General features: G+C 40.6%; 1 protein-coding gene across 4 annotated transcripts; it reads left to right on the top strand.

Moving 5' to 3' along the window:
• Positions 1-275: 275 nt before the first annotated feature.
• On the top strand, positions 276-18662 carry RAD52 (RAD52 DNA repair protein). 4 transcript variants are annotated; one of them, XM_086755561.1, is made up of 12 exons: positions 276-403; positions 7362-7450; positions 8905-9006; positions 9612-9705; positions 11401-11468; positions 11735-11853; positions 11943-12018; positions 14712-14908; positions 15116-15258; positions 15909-15989; positions 16649-16891; positions 17166-18662. In XM_086755561.1, exons 2-12 carry the CDS (start codon positions 7364-7366, stop codon positions 17222-17224), a joined length of 1269 nt encoding a protein of 422 aa, XP_086611687.1. In that variant the 5' UTR covers positions 276-403; positions 7362-7363; the 3' UTR covers positions 17225-18662. The 4 variants fall into 4 exon arrangements, with proteins under 4 accessions (XP_086611687.1, XP_086611677.1, XP_086611669.1 ...); XM_086755551.1 differs by having other exon boundaries at positions 280-320; XM_086755543.1 differs by having other exon boundaries at positions 284-486.
• Positions 18663-19156: the final 494 nt, after the last annotated feature.

The raw sequence follows: 19156 nt of genomic DNA, 5'->3' as shown, positions 1-19156 counted from the left end.
CCCGCCGCCTCCGCCTCTCGTGCGCGCGAGCTCCGCCGCTCCCCCCGTCCCTCCCGCGCCCCCCGGCGCAAGACACACACGCCCCGCCCCTGCCGCCGCCGAAAACGCAAGGCGCCCACAGCCCCGCCCTTCTACGGCCGCGCGGCGCCCCGCCCACGGCGCGCGCTGACCAGCCCGGTTTCCCACTCCGGGGGCGGGCTGCTCCGGGCACCGCCCCGCCCCTCCGTGGGCGTGGCCTTCGGCGGCCCCGGCGCTACGTCACCGCTTCGCGCGGACGCAGGAAGTTTGACTCATGTCCTGTGCCGTAGCGGCTGCTCCGGGTGCCCCTCCCGACTTTCCCCTTGCCGGGCGGGAACTGCGAAACGGGCGCGGGAGGACCGAGGCGGCCGCCCCTTCGGCCCAGGTACCGCGGCCGGCGGCTAACCGGGGCGCGAAGCCCTCCCCTCATGGCGGCGAACCGACACCGGCCCCTCACGGACCCACCCGGTGGGCAGAGGGCGCGCGTGGGCTGCCTCAGGGGCCCGCGCGCGGGGGAAAACCGTTAGCGGCGCCGGCTGGGTGGGGGGCGGGGGAGGTCCCTTGGGCGCGGAGCTGCGACGAACCGGCGTTCGGCCCCCCGCCCGAAGGAGCTCGGGGTTGCGGGAGGCTGCGCGGCTCTCCTCGGGTTAAGAAAACCCTAAATCCTCTCTCGGAACCCGTGGGATTCCCGCAGTGGCAGCCCCGAAGCTGCCACGCTCAGCCACGCAGCGACCTGGGCGCGCTGACCTCGGGCACACGTCGGTTTCCCACGTCAATGCTCCCTCCCTAGAAGACTTCCAGCCTGCTGTAACTGCGCCCTGCCTTCCTCCAGGCAGAGAGGGCAAACGACCTGCTCAGACATCTTCCAAGTTCGAGGTTTTGGTGATTTCGGGGTGTAAATTGCCAAAAACAACATTGGCATCCTTAGCGAATAGTGCCAGGGGACACTAAAGTGAGTGACTGTAGTAAATTGGATCGATCTGTAATACTATGCAAGGAATTACAGTTAGTTATTGACATGTAAATGATCACTATTCAAATTAATATTTTGTTGCAATAGACACAGTAATTCAGACCTCTCACAATTATGATATACGCCCTAATTGTGATATACACCCTGAACTGTCTTTTCAACTGTAGAAGCACAGAATCCATTTTAAATTAATTTCTGAAGAACAATATAATGGAGGTAAGTGCATTTATAAAATACAAGCCCTTCTGTCAAGCCTAACGTATCCCAAAGAAGGGATACTTTACCTTGCTGCCTAAGAATGCAGAAGGATGAAAATAGATATTGGCTTGCCTGTGACTGAAGTATTCCGCCAATTTCAAAGGTAAATGATTTTCCATTTAAAAATAAGCAGCATCAACCTGGAGCAAAGCAGGAAAACAGCTTGGGAGCTTCAGATCTTTTGTGGTAACTTAGTGTGTTAGCTTACTGTGGTCTTACTGCCAGAAGTGTCGTCTGTGCCTGTAATCGCAATGTTTTTTATGATCTGTAGTTTGACAGATCTCCCACAGTTCTTAGAGCCCAGATGTCTTAAATTCCAGCCTGGATTAATTTCTTGTCTAGTAATTGCATTTGGCAAAGCTACAGGCTTTCTACAGTTACAACTGGACAGGCTGCTTTTCCCTTTACATAGCAAGCCATTATTCTTGAGTTAAAAAGCCTGCTCTCTTTTCCTTGCAATGGCTTATACATAAATGATGTGGTTATAAATCATTCTGACAGGCTTTTAGAAAGAAGTACCCACATAAATAATTTATGATATTTGAGTAATATTTCTGCCAGTTCTGGTCTCCAGAACAAGCTCTTTTATTTTCTTCCGTCTTTATAAATGTTAAACTAGTTGTTCAAGAGTGTTTTGTTCACTTTTTAGTTTTGTAACTGCGAGATGGTACTGTTTCACACCTGGAAAAGCGCTTGTATGCCAAACAAGTTGTTGTTCTTTTCCTTCAGTTCTACCCCTTGGTGCAATAAAACAGAGCACCTCTTACTACAAACCTAGCTCCTTGTTTGTTGTTATAGGTTTGGAGGGTTTTTTTATAACATTGAAAGATTATTTGGGAAGGAGTACCAGTTAATCCCGTTAATGAAACATTTTCTATACAGAATTGTAGATCAATGCAAAAAAAAAAAAAAAAATTATGTAGTGCGAGAAATTAAGTAGGATTTTATTCTTAGAAAGCAAATGTATTTCAGATTTAGAATTGTTTGGAATGATCCGTTTCATAAGATGCTATTGATGCATTTTTAACAAATGAAACTTTCTGAACCCTTTGTAAGGCAACAGTGATAATGAGTGCTGAATTTTAAAACAGTGAACAAAATTGTGTAGGGGAAAAGTAATTTACACATAACACTGCTATTAAGAAACATCTTTGGAGGAGTAACCAGCAAAATTTGAAAAATATGCAGTCTAAAACACAGCAACGCATGCGTTAAACTGACCAACATGGACTGGAATTAGATTTGTAATGAATGGGAAAGCAGGGTCCTAAAACAACCATCAGTAGATACTGATGTTCGATGAATTCATGACAAGTGTATAAAGGCTGTTATGGGAGGAAACTCAGCATAATGACTATGGAGATGAGTTTCTCATCCTGTGTTCAAAAAATGCAGGAATTGACCAGATAAGCTTTGTTTCAGATGTTGGATATATTCAAACATTCTTAAATAGAAACACTCCCCAACAAATGCACTATGTTATTCTGCGAAGCTTATGTAAAGCTAAAGAAGAAAGAGCTTTACACTGTGTTCATTAAAATGTTAGTTAGTAAAAAGTGTAACCAGAATTGGTCTTTTCTGTTTAGTGCAGGGAGGGTATTATTTCCTAGATATTCCAAAAGTAAACATAGTACTACCTGGATAAATCTAAGGGTTAAATTATGCTTTTGGAGCCATGTGTAGATTCCACTGAAAGAAGTGGGACTACTTGAAGGTATGTTGAATCTGACCTGTGCCATAACTGAGGAGAAATTCTTATGGTGGTGCTTGTATGCATTGAAAGCAAATATATTTCAACTACTACAGATAGCTCAAACTTTCTATATTACACCTTTTTATTCTCTTGCTACAGAATGTGGCCTGACTCAATACCAGTAAGATGCATCTTTATGGTATTGGCAAGCATCAGAGGCCGCCTTTAGTCTACAGTAGACATCCAATCTCATTATCTCCCCATACATTTCGTTGTTTAATCTGCAAAATACCAAAAATTTTTTTCTTCTGTTGTAGTTAACAGAACATTGCCTCACTTTTCTCAGGTCATCACGTCTGTTTGCCTAAAGATATTATCAGAAGTCAAAACTGAAGAGCTATATTGTACGCAATTTTTCCACAGCAATTTTGTAATCTATTTTCCACTCTTTTAAAACTGTGGTATAGCACAGGCCTGTCTTGATTGGGAACATCTGCCTCATTATACTTAAAAGGTGCACGCCTCAGCTCAGCGTTAGGTAAAGCAGCCTTTGCATAACAGGTTAATCAACTTATAAAATAGTTTGGAGTTCCCAGAGGAGAGAATACTCCACAGAAATATAAAACTTTTTTTTTTGTATATTTTGTTAGAGCAATATGAACCTTAGGTTAAATATGTCGTATTATCTTTAGTGCTTGCTAAATCACTCATAGCTACATGCACAGCTGTTTGCTCTTGGTGGGCTCAGTGGAATTGCATTTATTTAAAGAATGTTAAAGATTTTTACTCAGCAAACCAAAGCTTCACTGTGAAAGAAATTTACCATATAGAGAAGGAGGAGGCTGAATGAAAAGCGCTCTAAAAGTTCACAGTCTATGTTGAAGTCATACCTTATGTTGTGTGATGCTACAATAAATTTCTTGAAACAGCCACGTTCTAGCTGAGTGTTTCCAAAGTTGTGGTGCTTACACAATTCATGGTATGCAGACTGTTCTGAAGTGATACGAAACTGCCTGCTTCTACCTTATCACGTGAAGAGAATTGGGAACTGAGACTCCTAGCAGCAGACTAAGGCACAGTGCATGGTTCAAAAACCTAGCTTGTTAAGACAGAAGGGAACTGATACGAAAAGAGGTGATTTAGGACTGAAATATCTTTTTGAGGTAGTGGACAGTAGGGTGGAAAGGTGTGTGAGGGTGTGTTAATTTAGAAAATTAGAAGCTATGCGCATACTGTCATGGAAGGTGAAGGTGCTGCTGCCTTCACTTACAGTAGTAGTTGTACTTGAACAGGTTAAATTCAGGGTTATGTGTTGGAGAAGGTTGGTTTATTTCCTATGTGGGAATTTGTGTACACACCCCCATTTTTCTTGGCAGCTGCTCAGTTCACTACTACCATATAAATAAATACCCACTTCTAGAGTGCTGTTGAAGATTAGTATTTCCTACCCAGTTTCCCAGAACAGGCATTTTTCTGATTGTGGACCTAATGTGTTTAAATTTTAAGCTTTTGTGTTACTGACATTTTTTTTTTTTTTAAAACAAGATCAAAATATAGTAGTAGTAAAAGCTGTGAAGATTATTTGCCTGTTCTAGTCTACCACGGTAATGTTTTGGAGCACAGTGCAAGACTTGTAGTCTTGTGTGTTTTTTCTCAGTGATAATAAAACTTTCTGAGAACATTACCAGCTAAACTGAAGAGAGTTGTCTGTAAATAGTAAATAATGGTCACAATCATGAAGGTAATAAATTAGAATTCCCAGGTGTCTTTAAAATGAGGATAAACTGCTTTTATCATCTGGCATACATAGCAAACATATTTGAACTTTAATCTTTAGTATTTCAATATCGTTTGAAAATATGGCTTTTTTAACACCAGTTTATGAGTCACATAGTCTCCTAGCACTGTCCTGGCCCTGGAGGGTGTTTGAGGCCCTTTTGTACTCTGGTCAATAGCTTATTATCTACTTCACTGTAATGTTTCACGTGAGTTAAAACGTTGTGGGGAGAGTGGGGGTGAGGAAACAATATTATTCTGAGGAACGGAAACACCGTAGCATCCCTAGCTCCTGGCTCTGCTATTGAGGTAGATTTATAACTCCATTTGCAGAATTAACTTTTCTCTCTTCCAAACTCCCACGCTAATAATTTTGAAATTGAAGTTCTGTCATTTGGAAATGCTCTGACAGTTGCGTTGAGACGTAGGGCTCTGCTGTGCTGCACTTCACCAACTGAAAAAACCCCACCGCATTGCTCTAATAGAATGTTTGGTTTAAACAAGGCTCAGAGCAGGAGCAAGCTGTTCCTACGGGCAAAGCCTGAAACTAAACTGGCATCTTCTATCTCCTTCACACAAGCTGTAGAGTAAATACATCCTTTGAATACAAACCCCTGCCACAGTTTTAAACTGTTTATTGCGAAGAAATATATTGCTAGTGTTCTCTAGCAGCACCTGATCTGTTGGACCAACACCATATGATGGGAGGATGTTTTCACCAGAATTCTGTACTTTCTCATTCTCATTCAGAACCAATTCCCGTATCTTATTCAGAGCTTCATCAAAGGTGTCTCCTTTAGACAATTTACACTGATAACGGTGCACACCATATAAAAACTTAAAGGACTTAATACTGGTTTCAGTTGAAGCAATTTTGCTTCAAAATGTCACCTACCTACTGTGCATAAAGATTTGTGGCAAACTGTTAGTAGGGCTATGCAGGTAAATGTACACATTTCATACATTGTTTTTCACCCAAGGGCTTTATATAGTGATTAAGATCTGATTTAGGCTGCTAAGAGTGGAAGGAGGGAAAAAAAAAAAAAAAAGAAAAAGTAGCATTGTTCAAACTTTGATTCTCTCTGCCGCTCACACCACACATACTATTTTTTCTCTCTAGTTTTTTTTTCATTTCCCTCAAAATGCAATGAACTCTGCTTAACAGGGGAAACAGCCTGCTTAAATCTGTTTTTCTCCTGGTAATATTAATTTCTATTTGTTCTCTTCCAAAACCAAATGTATTTACCACAAATTGCAGCTAACTTGTGATTGAAACACATTCAAATGTATAAACATGGTACAATTTTAGAACTTTTGGACTGAAGATGAATAGCCAACAAAAATTAAGGAGAATTTTAGCTACACCTGGCATAATTACCAGTGCTCATACTTGCCAAGGAAACAACTAGTATCATTTTGCTGAAAAGCGTCTGCCAGGTTCTCAGTAAACTTTGGCTTCCTTGTTAGAGACTAGAAAAACAACTTGTTTTAAAAAGTGCTGAAGCTGGATTACATCAGGAAAGCGTAACTAACACTAGCCAGGTTCCTACTGACTGTCAAATAATATCTCCAGCTGTCTCGTATGTATATTGAGCAGTCTTGTATTTGTATTGCATACAAAAGTCTTAGAGAGACTACCCATTTGACTCACCATTTGTGCAAATACAATAAAAGACTGTCTCTATGGGATGCTGCTGCCGCTTCTTCGCACCCCTGTTGTGTAAGCTCCCAGCAAGAGCACTTCTCCAGCTGCCAGGTGGAGTGGTAAGGCAGTTGTTGGATACTGCCTTGGAAAAGGGTGCCATCTACTGAATTACCAGTACAACTTCTTAAAGTTCTTCCAGGTTCTGTATGCTTTTCAACTCTGCATAGTTTATATGTTACCGTCATAACACAAGGCAGTATGATTACAGTCAGAACAGCAGTCTAAACACTGACAAGTCAGGGCATAGAGGAGTAAAATTTTAGAATTTTTTTTGCCTCTACTTTTTATCGGCATCTAGGTATTAATGGATATTGAAAGTAATCTAGGAAGACAGTGCTGAAGAATCTGAGAGAATTATTTTGTTTTTCCTTACCTAGAATGGTACAATGCATTCACATTTATTTAAAAGGGGAAAAAAAGAAGATATAATTTGTTACCAGTGTCGTACTTAGAATAAGGACTCAAGGCATTATTCTTTTTTTTTGTTCTTGTCTCTAATCTTATGCAGTATCCAGATGCTGTTGAATTATATTTTTTTTTTTAATAGCAAGGATAATTTATTTGTTCTTCGAATAAAATAATTATTTTGCCGTTGTCAAAGAATTTAATATAGGCTCACCCTTACTTGTTTTATTGCATGGAAGACCGGAACGGTGCTTCTGCTTCCAGGATGAAACTAGCTTTTCTGCCTACACAGTATAATGTATTTAAGAATAAAATGTTTTACTATTTTGAAGCAATATCAGAAAACAAATTTCCAACTGGGTCTGCAGCAGTTCCATTGAGTGAGAAGTATAATATTACTATAATGTCCAACACATCTGTTACAGAATATTGTTGTACACACTGGACAGTGGACTTCAACAGCTTTTTGGCTTGTCTTCATAGAGACTGTTAGTTCTGTTATCTTCAGTGTCTCTATTTTCTCTTATCTTTAGGGATGCCTGAAAGTCCAGGGAAAGACAGCGAAAGCCACATCAGCAGCAATAGCTCCAGTGCTAGCAATTCAGTTGCTTGCTTCGGACAGGTCAGTTCCTTTTGCCTGAGAGGGAAATAGAAGTTTTATGCTTACGCTCCTGGAAATCTGCTCTGCATATTTACTCATTTTAAAGTTGGGTACAGTAAGGCTGGAGTCATATCCGTTATCCTAGCTGTACTGTACCTAAGTGTACATTACATTTACTTCCATGATAGCCTTGGCATACCTTGAGTTATAATTAATTGTTCTGGATTCTTCACAAAAGGTTTTTAATTTTGTTCCTTAAAAATGGGGCTCATTTTATTCTCTCATTTTCCCAGATGGCCTGGATCATGTTTACATGCATTCTCAGTACTGGTTTAGAAAAGTCAACTACTTTCAGCTATTAAAAAATAATTTTTAAAAAATTAAAATAATTTGGAAAAAAGAAAACCATATCTGGACTGGACAGATCTTTTGGTGGTGAATTCTCTTTTCCATAATAGGCATTTAATACATAGTTCCTGAAGATAGCATAGGCATGTGCACTTTCCCTTTTTCCTTACGCCTTTTGGTTACAGGCTTGCATTCTAGTGTTAGAAAAAGACAAAGTTTTCCTTTAAGTCTAAATAGAACTGAATACAAAGTAGAGAGGTTTGACAGGCATTGGAACTTATATGGCACGCACTGTAGAATTCTGTGTTCTGCTGAATGATAGGACAGCCAATACACAATGTTTATGATTTAGGCGGTGAAATCTCTGTTCTGTCCCACACCAGAGCATAGCAACACAAGCTTTTTAGTGCTTGAATCCTTAAAACATGCATTTAGGCTTCTCTAACCTTTACAGATTGTAAATTGTATTTCTACTAAGAAAAGGAGCAAAAGTTACAACACTTCAGGCTTCCAGTGATGCTGGAGTTATCCAAAGGACCTTCCATGCCTGAGAGGAATTTGCTGAATACTCCTCAAGAAATTCCTATTTTGCTGCTTGCCTGAGCTGCCATTCACCCTGCCCTGACAGCATATGACAGTAGAATAAGGTTAAACTTTGGTTTTGTTGGAGTTTTTAAATACAGTTTTCTTGTTGGTCACTAGAGATATTAGGTTTTATTTTTGAGAGGTAAAATAAAAGCTTGTAGGTGTGTTCCTGGCAACCTTGACTAGGATTATGACTGCATTAATATTTCAATAGGATACTAATAGGCCTGTCTCATCTCAGTTTTTCTAATGTTAAGTGATGGTTATGAGAAATGAAAACTAATTGCTGCAGCTCAATAATTAATGCTTGTATACATATACTTCAAGAGTAAGAGAAAAAAAAACAATATAATGCACAAATGTAATGCACACACGCACCCTGAGGACTTTCCTTGTTCATTACATCCTGATTCTAAAAATGGATCATACACCTTTTGGAAAGATTGTACGTGGAAAAATAGGATAAATAAGTTATATTAGGAGAGGAGGGGGAGCTAAAATAGGCAGAGTGAGAAGATTTGTCTTATCTTGTTTTTGTCAAGTATCAGTACACAGCAAGTGAATATCAAGCGATCCAGCATGCTCTCCGTCAGAGACTGGGTCCAGAATACATCAGCAGTCGGCAAGCTGGAGGAGGACAAAAGGTATGAACAAATATGCGTAGATGTTTCAACTTCCTTTTTTTTTTTTCCAGGAAAATTAGGGTTTAAAAAGTTATCATAATCCTTTTTTTTTTTTTTTTTTAAGTTCATTTCCCAGTAGTAGTTTAATGTGCAGAAATATGAAAGCAAAGTCAGCATAGCATAAATTCTGACTTTTACTGAGCCACAAGTTCCTTTTACACTTTAAAAAAAAGATTTAACTTTCAGAGCTTCATCCTTTACAGGGGAATATTTATCTACTTGTGGAACATTGAAATGTTTCTCTTATTTTTTCCTAGAACTAGAATATATGAAGCATTATTTAACATTGGCTGAATTTTACCCTCTTTAGTGCCCACTATCTCTGCTTTCCATTGATAAAATAATATTTGTTGTCATATTAACCCCTCATCACAGTTGCTGGAAGAGGGTGAATCTAAAGCTGCACCATCATCCTTTTATTCACATTATCTGAAACTTGAACTTAGCGGGGTTTCCTCAGTGTAAGATAGCGTGTGTGATCTCTCTTTAAAACAAAGCATGTATAGATACGTGCACAAGTGTGTGTATTTCTATATCTATTTATGTATATATGCTTTTCTTTTCAGGTCTGTTACATTGAGGGTCACAAGGTAATCAGTCTGGCCAATGAGATGTTTGGCTTCAATGGCTGGGCTCATTCAGTCACTCAGCAGAATGTTGGTAAGTATCTCTCAAAGATAAAGAAATCTTTCCTCTTGTTTCACTGTGAGGCCCTGAAGGAAAAGTCTCTCAGATAAGGACCGGGGTATCTATCCTAGAACTTGATCGCTTCAAAGAACCTGAGGACAGGCATGTGGAATTTCCAGGTGTCTTAGCAGTTGGTAAGAATGAAAGAAATTGAATAATAATGGACCTTCTGTTTTCTTTTTAGATCTAGCACTGGAATATGTCATAGTCATTATTCTAAGTGTGTTTATGATTATCCTTGAGCTATTCTAAGCAAGTTTTCTGATCTCTAGGTGAACACTCAGTGACTACAGTCAAGAGTAATTGCAATTAAGCTATTTAACACCCAGCAGCCCCGAGCCAACTTTCATACTCACCTGTTATTTTTATATTCTAAAAAGTTAATATTCTCAGTTAACATTCCCCTGATATTTAGGGACTCATCTTTTTCTGCAGATTCTTCTTCTAGCTAATACCTGGTTCTGAGTTTGGGTTTTTTTGCAGTAGAAAGCTTTCGAAAAATTCTTCTTCTAGAAAAGAGTTTTCAGGTGATCTTAAAGCATACACTTCTTCCATCTCGATAGCTGAAGTAGTACCTACCAGAGGAATATTGTCCTTGTTTGCAGATCTGCTGTGCTTAGACTGAAGACTGGTTGTTGAAGCAGCTCAACAAAGCTGCATATCTATGCAGCATATCTATGCACCTCCTTCCTTCCCCCCCACCTTTGGGAATCTTTTTTTTTACCTCAGGCTGGTAGATTCTAGACATAAAACAAGTTACTACTTTGGTTTCCATCTATTCTATACCACTTTTTTTTCCCCCCCTTTCCAGTCAAGAAAGGACTGACATCCTTCAAACTTCTATCTTTTTCAAGTAATTTTTCATCATTCTTTAGCAAATTCCTGGGTAGAAAAAGGGCTTGCACCTCCAGCAGGTTTACGAAACAATTCAACAAACAGACCAGATGAGTACAGAAGAACTTTTTGATCCCAGAGTACAGTTACTTGAAATTCAAAGCATTTCATTTCAGACATGTGTCATGTTACTATCAGACTTGCAAGACTGCTAGCTAGAGTGCCCTGTGTATATTAGATAGCATTGCTTTTGGTGTAAAATAAGTTAGATTGGAGCTTCTGGACTGAGAGTTGTAATGCAACCTGTTAAACTCTTCAGGCAGTCTGTCCTGGATAAAACCTTGTGCAAAATTTAGCAAACTGGGGACTTCTCTTATATCATAGGAAAGAAATTGCTTTTATAGAAAACAGTTTATTTTCCATTAATGTTTTGTAAATTGATACTTTAAATCTTTCCTTCCAGCTGAAAAAATTTTTATGCTTTGAAAATTTAGGATATGTAGCTGAATGAGAATTTACACTTACAACTCTTTCTTCCTTTATATGTTTAACTTTGTACATGTAGTAGCAGGGTGTGAGTGTTTGGCAGGTCTAGCCTCTAATAACAAGAAAGTATCACATAGCATCCCCAGAACATGTATGCAAGTCAGCACTCTCAAACTACAGTTGATATTTTGTAAGTCATGCTCCATTTTATAGACAGTGATACAGTATCTTGGGCATATTCAGCAAGTATGGTGCAGGTTTATGCATGTCCTCAAAGGACAAAAGAAGATCTAAATCTGGATCAGAAGTTTTTTGTATTATTTAAGATGTTACTTTTCCCTCCCCTAGACTTTGTTGACCTCAACAATGGCAGGTTCTATGTGGGGGTCTGTGCATTTGTGAAAGTTCAGCTTAAGGTAAGTGGATTTTACTGTTTGCTCTGTCTGTAGTGGAACTGTAACAGCCTAAAGCTGGGAATGATGAAAGTTCATGCATAGGTCAGACTGTGGTTCTCAAGTACAGTATTACACCAGAGAACCTAGTGATGTCCAAAACATTGACCTTGCTATAGAACAACCTGCTAAGAGCAAGTAATCAGGCTTAGCAAAGCAGAGTATCTAACAAGAAGTGCTGTATGTGCAGAAATTCCCTTATACTTACTATTTTTAATATTTTACTGCAGGATGGGTCATACCATGAAGATGTGGGGTATGGAGTCAGTGAAGGCCTGAAGTCTAAGGCCTTGTCCCTAGAAAAGGCAAGAAAGGAGGCAGTAACAGATGGATTGAAGAGAGCACTCAAGTAAGTGAAGATCAATACTTGTATATTTTCAGAAGTTAAGTGAGAATTAAGTGTTATTTTCAGTCACAGCGAGCTCTCTTATTTCTCAGGTGCTTTGGGAATGCTCTTGGGAACTGCATCCTAGACAAAGACTACCTGCGGGCCGTGAATAAGCTTCCACGTCAGGTGCAGTACATGGGCTGTTAGAGCAGGGACTGCAAGATGTCCACTGCTCCTGGTCCTTCATATTAAAAAGATTATAAATAATGATATCAATGGATCTTATCCTTGAATGTTTACAACTATGAGACCAATAGCCTTTGCCTGCTAGTTTGTGTGAACTGTTTGTTATTGAGTTCTCCTCTAACATCTTACCACAACTACTCTAAATTTTGACTTTGCAGTAGGCAAAGTTACTATTGCGAAGAAACAGTGCCTACTCAAGATCTCATGTGACATTTATGGCCATGTTGTCCAAGTCTCTCTGTTCAGTGCCAGTAATGCCTACATCTGTGATCACGGCAGATTAACTGTTACCACAGAAAGCACTGAACTGTTTAAACTAGCTCAGCTTAGGTGCCATTTTCTCCATATGCTGCAGTTCTTAAGACTGTTTAAGCTTTGTCAGTTGTAGGAACTCAGTTCATCACTCTCATCTAGCCACTTCTGCTTTAGATGTGTATCAGCAACGGTACCAGTGTCAAGTTGTGTATTCATCACATAAGTGAAATGGAATTCCTTGGGAGAAAAGAGTCTGGCAAGGCTGCGTGCATGTTCTTCACTGTATACTTTTTGCCCTGTATCAGGCAAAAGCCAGAACAGATATCTTAGTTTGTTCTTTTTGTCAGTGGTAACACAATTATGAATTTTAAAAATCAAACTTATTTGACATATTCCTCTCATTACTGGACTTCTTCAGGAATATAAAAAAAAGTATGAGAGAACTGCATGTAGTGACACAATTGCCTATTGCTGTAATAGTTCATAAAACGAGAGGCTGCGGGCAGAAGAGTAGGCAGACAGTACGTCTGTTATCTGTGTAACCTGCCCTAAAGCAGGTACAGCTCCTCTGTGCATTCATGCAAAATAAGGACTGTTTCATTTAGTCCTGAAGTCTCCCAAGCTGAGAGCCTATATGTCAGCCAGTGGGCAGCAGTGAAAAGGAAGCTGTGGCAGAAAATAAGAAGTTTTTCCATGAAAAAGACCTCCTCCTTTCAAATAAAGTTTTTAATATGCATAGCCCATGATATTGTAGAAACAATCGCAGGTGGGTCACGTACCAGAGATACTTCTTATAATTTGTATTTTCACTTAATTTTAAGCAAAATCCATACAGTATCAACTATCAATATATGCATTGATAGTTGCTTTGTCCTTCTGCTAACCAGTATTCAATGCAGATCACAGCTAGACAGAAAATAAACTCAGCATGGTCCTTGTAACAAAATTTACACCTGTATTTCACCCCTCAGTGTTCGTTGTTTTTTTTAAAATAGTTAAAGTTCTGTAATAGTGTTTTGGTACTGAGATTTCAAGCAAAGGTGGTTGCTAAAGGTGGTTTCAACATTGTTAATAAATTGGATCCTTCCTAAAATGATACTGCAAAATGAATTATGAGAGCGGAATGTACTGGACTTGGCTGCTGGAAGACAAGGAATAACATTAGGAAGAGCTACACTACCTGTTGTGATACTACTGGCAAACTCTGGTGCTCGATCATATGAAGAATTAGCATGTACAACTGATGCGTACTTGAACACTTACTTTCCTTGCCATAATATGGTTCTTGTCCTTACTGAACAGTAAGCAGCCATGTTGCCTCCTTAGGTTTCAGATTGCAAGGCAAGAGCTGCGGTTACTTTGTGAAGCACTAGGCCAAACAGTGAACCTTCTGAGGTAACCAGCACAGTAGAGAAACGTCTCTTGTGGAGGTCTTGGGTCCAGAGAGAGAAAAGAAATTGTGATGTACATCTTCATCAGTGACAGCCATGCTGTAACCCTGTTCTTTCAGAGCTATCACAATTTAGAAGTATGCTGTGATGTAACACAGCAGTCTTCATAGTAGTTGTCCTGGCTGTAACCAGCATTGATCTTGTTAGCTCCTGATGCGTGCCAGTGAGGGGCAGTAGGCTTCTAGGCCTGCTAGGTAACCTACCGCGCACACTGAGGAAAAAGTAAGCCTTTTACAACTGCTGATCCATGGAGTTTCATAGAAAAGCTGCCTTCATCATCCTAGGATTTACCAAACTCTGCTACCCAGCTTAGAGCTGTGAGGCAGTTCTGCCTAGCTACCTTAGCCTGTAGGAGCAGATCTAAAGTGTCACCTTGCCAAGTAAAGATGGCACAGATCTCTGCTTTGCCAGGGTTATTGTCTGTTAGTGGCATTGCCACAAATTTGCAAAATCAGAGCCAAATCATCCCATCTTGAATAAAAAGAAAATGGTGCATCTTCCTCACTGACCTCATGATTGCAGAGCTGAGTAAAGGTCTGTCATGACCTTTAATACAAGCGTGAAAACAGAACCGGCCAAACTAACAGACTTGGCAACAGACTTGAGAGACTGTCGGAGAAGCTGTGGAATTCTGTATGGATCATCTGCAACTGTTTGCCTTTGCAGAGAGCACAGAGGGGGGAGACATGGGCTATCTGCCCTGAAGCACTGAACTTTTAAACTATCACGAAGCTGCGGAATTCAATGATTAACTAACTGAATGACTTTGTACTGAAAATGCATTTCAGTTTTCTAACTTGGTATTCCACTTACTTAGAGAAAAAAACCTAGATTTTTCAACAGTACTGTATAGAAAAAGCCTGTGCATATTTCATTAATCTGATGAAGGAAATTTCTGAATGTGTGTTGTTTTTTTTCCTTTCCTAGATACCCCCTGAGTTAGATTTGGTCAAAGCTAAAAGAGAGGACTATGAGCCTGAAATAGAGAAAGCAAGGTACAGTAGCTGTTTGGAAAGGCAGAACGCAGGAGGGAGACAGCATTGTGAGATGGCATCCACTTGTAAGCCTGGTCAGGCAGAAGCTGCTGCAGTGCTCGTAGATCAGAACCAGCCAAATAGTTCCAGGTGAGACTGCTATTATAAATTCATTTTGTAAGCTCTATCAGAAGTTACTGTACCTTTTAAAACAAACACACAGACAGCTCAGTTTGTAAGATGCCATAAAATACTAGTTTAGTGCATTTTCCTTGCTGTTATTTCTTTATGCTTTTTTTCTTCATAAAATGTAGTTGCTGAAATCCTGTTTTAATTTTGTGCTTACTTGGTGGGCAGGGGCAGAACTACGGAGTCCTTAGCTATTGAGTGTGATGCCACTTACCAGCGGAAGTTGCGACAAAAGCAGCTACAGCAACAGTTCCGGGAACAGATGGAGAAAAAGCGTCAGGTTCCAGCAGTTACTCCCAGCAGCAAGCAGGGTAAGGCTTGGCAATAAAACCTGACAGCTTTAATGGTAGCTACTGGCAGGTATGAGTTACCCTCAATACAGGAGCCTGAGCAGTTTGATTTGCCTTTGTACTGTACTATCAGCACACTTTTGAGACCAAAAGAAGGAGGATTAGCAGCATATTTTTTCCCCACTGTATTCTTAAAGTGGCAGGAATGTCAGCCCTAAACCCACATCATTAAAACTGCAGCTTTCCTCCCACCCTAAAGCTTCACGCAGCACAGCAGCTGTTGGCAGTGTCATTAACATGCTGCGTGCCAACTGAGGCTCCAGCGCTTCACTGAGGTGGTTGCAGGCAAACAGATATTGCATTAGCTACTCAGATGTTGCTCTTAAGTCATGGGGAAGTCTGGACAGCTGTGAGATAAGCAGGAACTTGGGGATGGGGTAAACAGGCTAAAAACCAGTTTAAAGTACTGCAGTTGCTCTTATCAGCCATTGTCAGGTACAGAATCATCCCATTCCACATACTGCTATCAAAACATAACCAGCTCGAGGAAAAAAGAGGGTACCCACTGGCAGCTGCTGTTTATCATTTCAGACTCATGCTCTGTTAAGAAGGAGCAAAAGGGTTGTTCGATATTTCTAACATTAATCTCTCCTTCTGTTACCTCCATCCAGCAACATCTGATCCTCCCGTAAAGCACAGCACTCCAGCCACAGTACAACAGGAGCTAGCAATAGAAGAGGAGTTCTTTGCAGGTCAGTCAAAAAGGGATGAGTAATAGTGTGCTAAATCATTAGCATTAAATCAACTCTTTGAAGCACAGTGTAAAGGTAGAATTCTCAAGAGGTTGGAATGATAGAAGTGTGAGTATGAGTCTGATCTTTGCAATATGGACCTTGCTTGAGTGGCAGGGAAATAATGTCCATCACCATGAGGGGTTTCGCACCATGCTTTTCAGTGGAGAGTTGTTATACCTATTTGGTAAACTCATTTCCTCAAGTGATATTGTGCAGAAACAGAAAATTTGTAGGGGTGAAGGCATGGCTTCACATAACCATGGCTATTTGGGTCATATTTACGCCACTGTACCTCGACATTGCTTAAGTCCAGAGCACAAGAGGTAGTACTGTTTCCCTGCTCTGCACTGATGCTTTAGAGTTTAACTTTTGTAGTGGCCACCACTTGTAGGAAAAGAGTGAGCTGGTCCTGGAGTTCCTGTCGTACAATCATAGAATGGTTAGGATTGGAAGGGACCTTTAAAGGCCATCTAGTCCAACCCCCCTGCAAGGAGCAGGGACATCCCCGACCAGATCAGGTTGCTCAGAGCACCATCCAACCTGACCTTGAACACTTCCAGGGATGGGGCATGTCATTCCTGTCATCTTTGGTTTGATAACCTTTTCACTCATTCTAGATGATCCTGAACTTTGGGACATTTCCTTGGAGACTGTTGATGTTAAGATAATGGGTCACAAAATGGCAGACCCATCAGCTGGACACTGGACACCTGAAACACCCAGTGGGCATCATCAAATGACTACTCGTAACAGGACACCTCACAGAATGAATTACCACAGAGCTGCTGCGAGACTTGCACAATTGCAGCCATCAGCTACAACCATGAGCAACAGCAGCTGTGCCAACCTGCACACCCCAGGTACATGCTACCAAAAAATTGACTGAGTTCTGTCTTAACAATGGCTCTTGGATTTAAAAGCAGCGCTGTTAGATTAGTCAGTTGGAGGAGGAGAAATATTCCTCTTCTCTTGGACCTAGCTACAGATGCTGTGATAGTGAGCTAGAAGAGCTATCTAGTTTTTCCATCCAACTGTCCTATCAAGGAAGAGCTAGAAAAAGAATTGAGGACTTTTAGAAGTAGAAAAAGAAAGTTTTAAGAAACTTAAATTTCTCACTGTCTCCCTGTTTGGCAGAGCGCAGCCCCCACAGGAGAAATCAAAGCTTGAAGAAAAGGAGGCTTGAACCTACGTAAGACATCTGGTGGTACCATTACCTCCATGTGGGATCACATCAGAAGACTGCAGGTGGCTGTTCCAATTATGTGAGGATGTCTAAAGCATTAATGGATTCTCCTGTAAATTATAGTGAAGCAACAGAGACTTTAATACAATCAGCAAGAACTTAATATACTTTTAGGTTATTACCTGTTTCAGATGCCTCCTCCTATAAAACAAGCAATCAGTTTTGCTTCTGCAGCACTGACCTGTGGCTGTATTACAAGCTGACATTACACGGCATTTGGCTGAAATGGTAACAGACTTAATCTTTATTATGAGATGCAATTCATAGCTTCTATCTTCCTCAGTGTTGCATTTCAGCACAGAGAAGAGATTTTCAGTAAAATGAGGAGAACAGTGTGTTATGGTCAGATGACAAAGCCTGCAAGCTGTGGCGTCCCACTCTGAGGCTGAGCACGTGAAGCTGTGGCAGCATCTGCCTCTGACACACAGCCCAGCCATTCGCCCTGTGGCTGCACAAACAGGGTTAGAGCCCATTGCTCCTCCTCAGCTTGTTCCTCGACCATATTCGCTTCCCATGCAGCAGCAGCACAGGGGCAGGAGCGCCTGGGACTGCTGCCAGGGAGCAGCACATGGCATCTCAGCCAGTGTTTGCTGGGACCATTTGTAAAATGAACAGGAGGTGCACTTCTGTTTTTAAATAAGCTTTCAACCCATTTCAACATAAAAATAAACATGAAATCTGAAAAACAAACTGCACTTGTAGATGTTCATGCCTCTGTAGCCTTCAAACCACTACAACATGTTTCCTGTTTAACTAGCTCAAAGATGAGAACACACTCTGACTAGTTGCCAGTAGGAAGCTGGAGACAACCACCATGTCTGCACAGCCTTGTGTTTGCTTTAAGATGGGCAACAGAAAACTTCAAGTGGCAGGTTAGAGCAAAGCAACAGCTGTTCCTTCTAGTAAGAAGGTCAAAGGAAGAATTTTTAAACAGTACTTCAAACTGGATACAGTAGGATTTTTCTGAAGTGCAGTGCTGGAGATAAGAAAGAAGATACCACATGACTGCAAGTTAAAGCTGAACCAAGAAAATTTACACAACTTTTTGATTAGTGCAACCCTGAAATCAATGTCAGACTTGAAACGGCCTTGCTGCTGTGCTTTGCCATCACTGCTCTATCTGTAGAGTCTCTTAAAGCTGTCTAAATATCAATACATTTTTAAGTAGTCAGCATGTATTCCTGCTCCTCCTACTTTACCTTCACCACTTAATCAGTCCTTTTTCCTTAAAAGATCCTCTACTATCTACTTACCTCCTAAACAGGATAAAGAACAAGGATTGACTTCAGTGTGGGAAGATAGGACGAGTTATAACGAACTGCAATAGATCACATCTAGAGCACAGTTTCACATCTCACTGTACTGGTTTCTCTCCAAGAAGAAGAAACACATACCACATGCCTGAGTCATGCACCCACTGCTGAAATCAGATACCTGTTAGGAAGGGAACGTGCAGACACTCAGAATTATTGTATTCAAAGCCGCTCTGAACTTTTACAACAACAACAACAAAAGTCTCACATAAACATGACTGCATCAGCTTTCTTGACTGTACAGAAACAGTGCAAACGTAGCCATGCCTCCTCTTAAAGAGGAATGACAGCACTATGCCTCAGGATTGGTCCCCTTGAAATGGGCAGGAAAACTTAAACTTGGATATTGTGTGGTCTTGGGTTTTTTGGGTTTTGTTTTTTTTTTGTTGTTTTTTTTTTTCCCTCCTTTTAAGGCCTTGAGCAGCATGACTCATAACAGAAGCTGTTCTTAAAATGGAAAGAAATGCAGCAGCAATTAATGTTTAGAAATACCAAATAATTCCTGCAAGTCTACAGCTGTTTGAGAATGACCCTGTAAAGTAGCTCTGCTCTTCTACTCCACAAGTGGT

The sequence above is a fragment of the Chlamydotis macqueenii genome, chromosome 1 (assembly GCF_036417535.1).
Source record: "Chlamydotis macqueenii isolate bChlMac1 chromosome 1, bChlMac1.mat, whole genome shotgun sequence".
Classification (NCBI taxonomy): Eukaryota; Metazoa; Chordata; class Aves; order Otidiformes; family Otididae; genus Chlamydotis; species Chlamydotis macqueenii.
Note: the sequence above shows the minus strand (reverse complement) of the source record. Positions and strands in the feature narration are given on the sequence as shown.

Excerpts from the sequence above, each read along its gene's own strand:
- RAD52 (XM_086755543.1), top strand. The coding sequence starts at position 447 with ATGGCGGCGAACCGACACCGGCCCCTCACGGACCCACCCG. Across the intron at positions 487-7,361 it reads GCCCCTCACGGACCCACCCG|GGATGCCTGAAAGTCCAGGG; the intron begins GTGGGCAGAGGG and ends TCTTATCTTTAG. Across the intron at positions 9,706-11,400 it reads AGTCACTCAGCAGAATGTTG|ACTTTGTTGACCTCAACAAT; the intron begins GTAAGTATCTCT and ends TCCCTCCCCTAG.